The sequence below is a fragment of the Apis dorsata genome, unplaced genomic scaffold, assembly GCF_000469605.1.
Source record: "Apis dorsata unplaced genomic scaffold, Apis dorsata 1.3 scaffold_683, whole genome shotgun sequence".
Classification (NCBI taxonomy): domain Eukaryota; kingdom Metazoa; phylum Arthropoda; class Insecta; order Hymenoptera; family Apidae; genus Apis; species Apis dorsata.
Genome location: NW_006263864.1, coordinates 929101 through 933175, shown reverse-complemented (window position 1 = coordinate 933175; position 4075 = coordinate 929101). Strand labels below are relative to the sequence as shown.

Sequence of the window (4075 nt, the reverse complement as noted above, 5' to 3'; positions counted from 1 at the left end):
ATATCACCACCGCGTCCTCGTTACTGGTCACGGCCTTCACGCGCTCGGGCGCGTCCGGAACTAAGGCAGGAACGAGTAGCTGGCGATCACTGACTTCCGGATATGGAGCGGAAGAAACGGACAGTCGAAACGGGGGAAACGCTTATTGCTCGTTAATCGATCGTCGATGGAAGGGAGAGGGGGGAAGAAAGGTCGTTCCCCTCGTGTTTAATTTTGGAAAATACAAATTTGGATTCGATCCTGGAGAATAAATATATATAAAATGAAACGGTATTTCGTGGATTTATATTCCCTTCTTGCGGCCAATCCGATAGAATTTTACGAGGGACACGTTACTACTCGTGTTACGTTCGTCCTTCGAACTTATTCCTCCTCGAATCGTGATTTTTACTTGACGGTATACTTGGTCACTGTCGCGGCAAATGACCAAGGCAAAAAGCTTTACCGAGCTTTATCACGACCTTTCCTCCTCCGTTATTCGATCTATCATCCCAGAGAGCACAAAAATTAGGTACATCTCTCATAACTTTGCCCTCCAAAGCAAAACTTTCCCTTTATTTATCGCTTCGTTGACGCGCGATTAAAAATCTCTTGTTCATTGGACGAATCCGCTGAGCATCTGTCGTTGACGATCACATCCGGGGACCCTCGCTTTTCTTTGCGATGCACGCGAAATTTTACGACCACAGGCCGCGCTCACGCGTTTCGTTTGCCGAGCGTTATTACGAGTTTCGCGATAACGCGATACAATTATTCGCGACCCATTTCCGCGGAAATTCCGGGGCCGCGTGCACGCCCCAACGTGTGCAGCTGCGTTTAATGGAAAAGCTAGTCGAGTTTCCACGATGAGGGGGCGATTGCCGTCGTCGTTTCTCTGGATATAACGTTACTTCAAAGGAGCGGCAAAGTTTCCGTCATTGACTCTTTGGTCCACGTTTCCACGCTCTCGTTAAGCAGCGGCACCCGACCATTCCCCCAAATTCACGGCTGCAAGCGCCCTCCCCCGTTGTAAAGCGCACTCGTTCCCACTCTCGAGACATCTTCGAAGAGAAATTTTCCACCTGACGCAACTTTCCGTTCCTTGTTAAAATGCTAATTAAATGATAATATCATAAAAACGCAAAGAAAAAGAAAGTTGTCCCCGATCGATTCCTACTTCTAATTTCAAGAAATTTTCGATAATTTAACTCGACAATTTTTAGCATCGATATCGCAATGGATGGTAGCCCATTAACGTTTCGATAATCCCACGATCCGGCTTCTGGTCGACTTACGTCCACGATCCCCTAACAACCCCCATCATCTAACAACCCTCCGATCTGCGGGCCAAAACGACAAACTGGCCGACGATCTCGTGGACATATTGACCTATCGAAACATCAACAGCACGGCTCGCCGTAAAGCATCCACGGCGGAACCGCAGAGGCACAACGCGCTCTCTCTCTCTCTCTCTCTCTCTCTCTCTCTCCCCCGATCCGGTGGACGCGTGGAAAATTTACTTCTGTTTGCTCGTGCCCGTCGCTCGTTTGTCTGGCGCAGAGGGAGAGGAAACAAGCGGGAGCGAGCAAATGGTTTACCAGTTTCTTCGGTGGTGCAGGATACAGGGCTGCTCGTGACACCCTCCCCGGCTCTGGTGTAGGCGAGCACCTGCACCGTGTAATTGGTGTACGGGCTAAGTCCGTGCAGAACCGTGCTCAATGCATGGCTGATCTTCGTCTCTCTGCCCGCCTGCTGCTCCAGAACAGCGCTGCCCGCCTCGTACAGCAGCTTGTACCCCTGCACGACCCCGTGAACTTTGTCGGAAGGCGGCGGCTTCCAGGTCACCTGGATGTTCTGCCCGGTCAGAGCGGCGCACGCCACGTTCTGCGGCGAGGCGCTTGGAACTGCGTCGTGTAAAATCGTCGTGATCAGGAACGAAAATTAAGCTTTATTTATCGTGGAAAGGGAAACGGGGAGAAGAACGGAAGATCGGGGAGGGCATGGCAACGGTGTCTGTGGAAATTCGAGCGGGGGCGGGGACGACGAGACGGGTCTGGTTACCGATGCGCGCCACGGCAAATGGCGCGACTAGGGAGTTTTCAGTTTCGAGAGGAAATTCGAGGACAAAGAGAGGAGAGGTAAACTGGTGTCGAGTGGATTGTTTTTGCGTTGCTGATTGGAAGGCTAGAATCCCCCCGAGTGGCAACTTCTTGAACCGAGGCGAGGAGGAGCGATCGATCTGTCTTCGCTTTTGCTCGAGCTCGTTATTCGAAAACGTGTGCTGTTGTGCGCGATGTTGTTTGCCACGGATGGGAGGAGGACTCGACTGTCTCGTTAACGGCGCGGAACGCCGATCTTTTTCCACCGGGTCAAGTGTCAAACGGGGGAAAAGGGCGCGCGTGGCACGCGTGTTGTGCACGCGCGTGGCGCACGAAGGGGATCCATCGCGGTTTCCGCGGAACGCGAAAGGCTATTCCTCTTCCTCGAGAGGAAGCTCGGTTATCCTTCTCCCGAGTTCTCCCCGCCAACGAGCAAAGCGGGGAGGAAAATGGGAGCATTTACGCTTTCCTCTCGAGTAAACTCGCGCCACTGAAGTTTCTTTTTGTTCGAATATATATGTATGTATAACTGTCGAAGCGTTGTTACAAATTTTCTTTTTTCTCTCTCTCTTTCCGTTTTTTCTTTACGCAGATTATGGAAGCAGGATTACCGTCGAACGACGCCTTTGTTGGAAAATGTGTTTCGACTGTTTCCTCGAGTGTTGGCAAAGGAAACCGCGCAATTAAGCCGCGCCATTGTTTCGAGCGGAACGGACCACGGAAAATCGCGCGAGCGTTGAACGGATTTCATGCATCGCGGCCACTCCTCGCTAAACTCGTCCAAACTCGAAGCTCGATTCGATGTTTGGAGGAATGTTTCGCGACCTGGACATCTCTATCCGTCTCTATTTGCGAATTAATCGATCGTTGCAACACCTTCACGACACGCCTTCTTTCGAAAACGGGTCTATAAAGTACACCGGTTATTTCAACGAGCAAAAATCTTAGGAAAAGGAAAAGAGAGGAAGAGGGAGATATTAGAATTTCGTGGATTCAAATAGAAAGTGGAGCGACAACTCAACTCGAAATAATTTTGACGAACAATCTCGAAAAAGTTGAAATTCGATCGATTTCCAAAAATGAAACAATTTGTTTTATTTTTTAATCCTCTGCACAGATTTCGTTGGGTGAAACTCAACAAGTTAGAACAACGAGTCATCCGATTAAAAAATAGAGATATGACGATTAACGAGCCCCGCCTTGCGAGATGTACACGCAAATTTTGTAAATCCCCTTTCTCCGCGTTGTTGCGGGTTTCTGAATGTAAAACTGCACCCGTGAAAATTAATTTCGTAGCGAATCTTTAGCCTCATCAGCGCTCGAGAATGCGCCGCATCTCGTTCTATGTTATTCCGAATACCGCTAAAGTCTCCAATTATCCTTTATCCCTCGAGACGATATAGTTGTTTTATTCGATAATACGTTATTTCTCATTTAACAGAGAGTTTAGATCGAATTCTAAGGCTAAAGAAGCTGTTGCTCCACTTTCGATATCTTACGATCGCATTACGTAAGAGAATAGAGTTTCTTTTTAAATTTATTAATCAACCTCTGGCCATGGAATATTGAAATAATTTATTAGACTTGCAATTTAATCGCAATTAATTCGACGACCAGGAGATCATTTAAAAAATTTTCAAAAAAATAAAAAGAGAGAAACACAAAAGAAAGGAGAAATAACCTTGATGTCGTTCGCTCACCGTCTTCGAGAGTCTGCACCGTGACCGGGTCAGATCCTGGGCCGTCTCCTTTATTATTGAACGCCTTCACCACGATGCTATATTGGGTGTACTTTCGAAGTCCGGTTAGCCTGTAGGAGCCATCGCCGTTTTCCGTGATTCCCACTCTGGTGATGTTCACCGATTGATCATTCCCTCTGAAATAAAGCCACGATCCGTGTTTCTCGGGGCGGAAAGATAAAGCGCGAGAAGGAACGGCCGGAACTCGGCGATACTTAAACCCATCCCGTGGAAATTGGAGCGAAAAATAGTCTCCTG

At 48.4% G+C, this 4075-nt stretch overlaps 1 protein-coding gene across 1 annotated transcript in view; it reads right to left on the bottom strand.

The window, feature by feature from the left end:
- LOC102670645 (Down syndrome cell adhesion molecule-like protein Dscam2) overlaps positions 1-4075 on the bottom strand; it is a 119534-nt gene that overhangs the window by 8331 nt on the left and 107128 nt on the right. The window contains exons 19-21 of the mRNA XM_031513683.1: positions 3779-3954; positions 1578-1883; positions 2-60 (exon numbers count right to left, since the gene is read on the bottom strand). Of these exons, the coding sequence (XP_031369543.1) occupies positions 2-60; positions 1578-1883; positions 3779-3954 (541 nt within the window). The remainder of the gene's footprint in view (position 1; positions 61-1577; positions 1884-3778; positions 3955-4075) is intronic.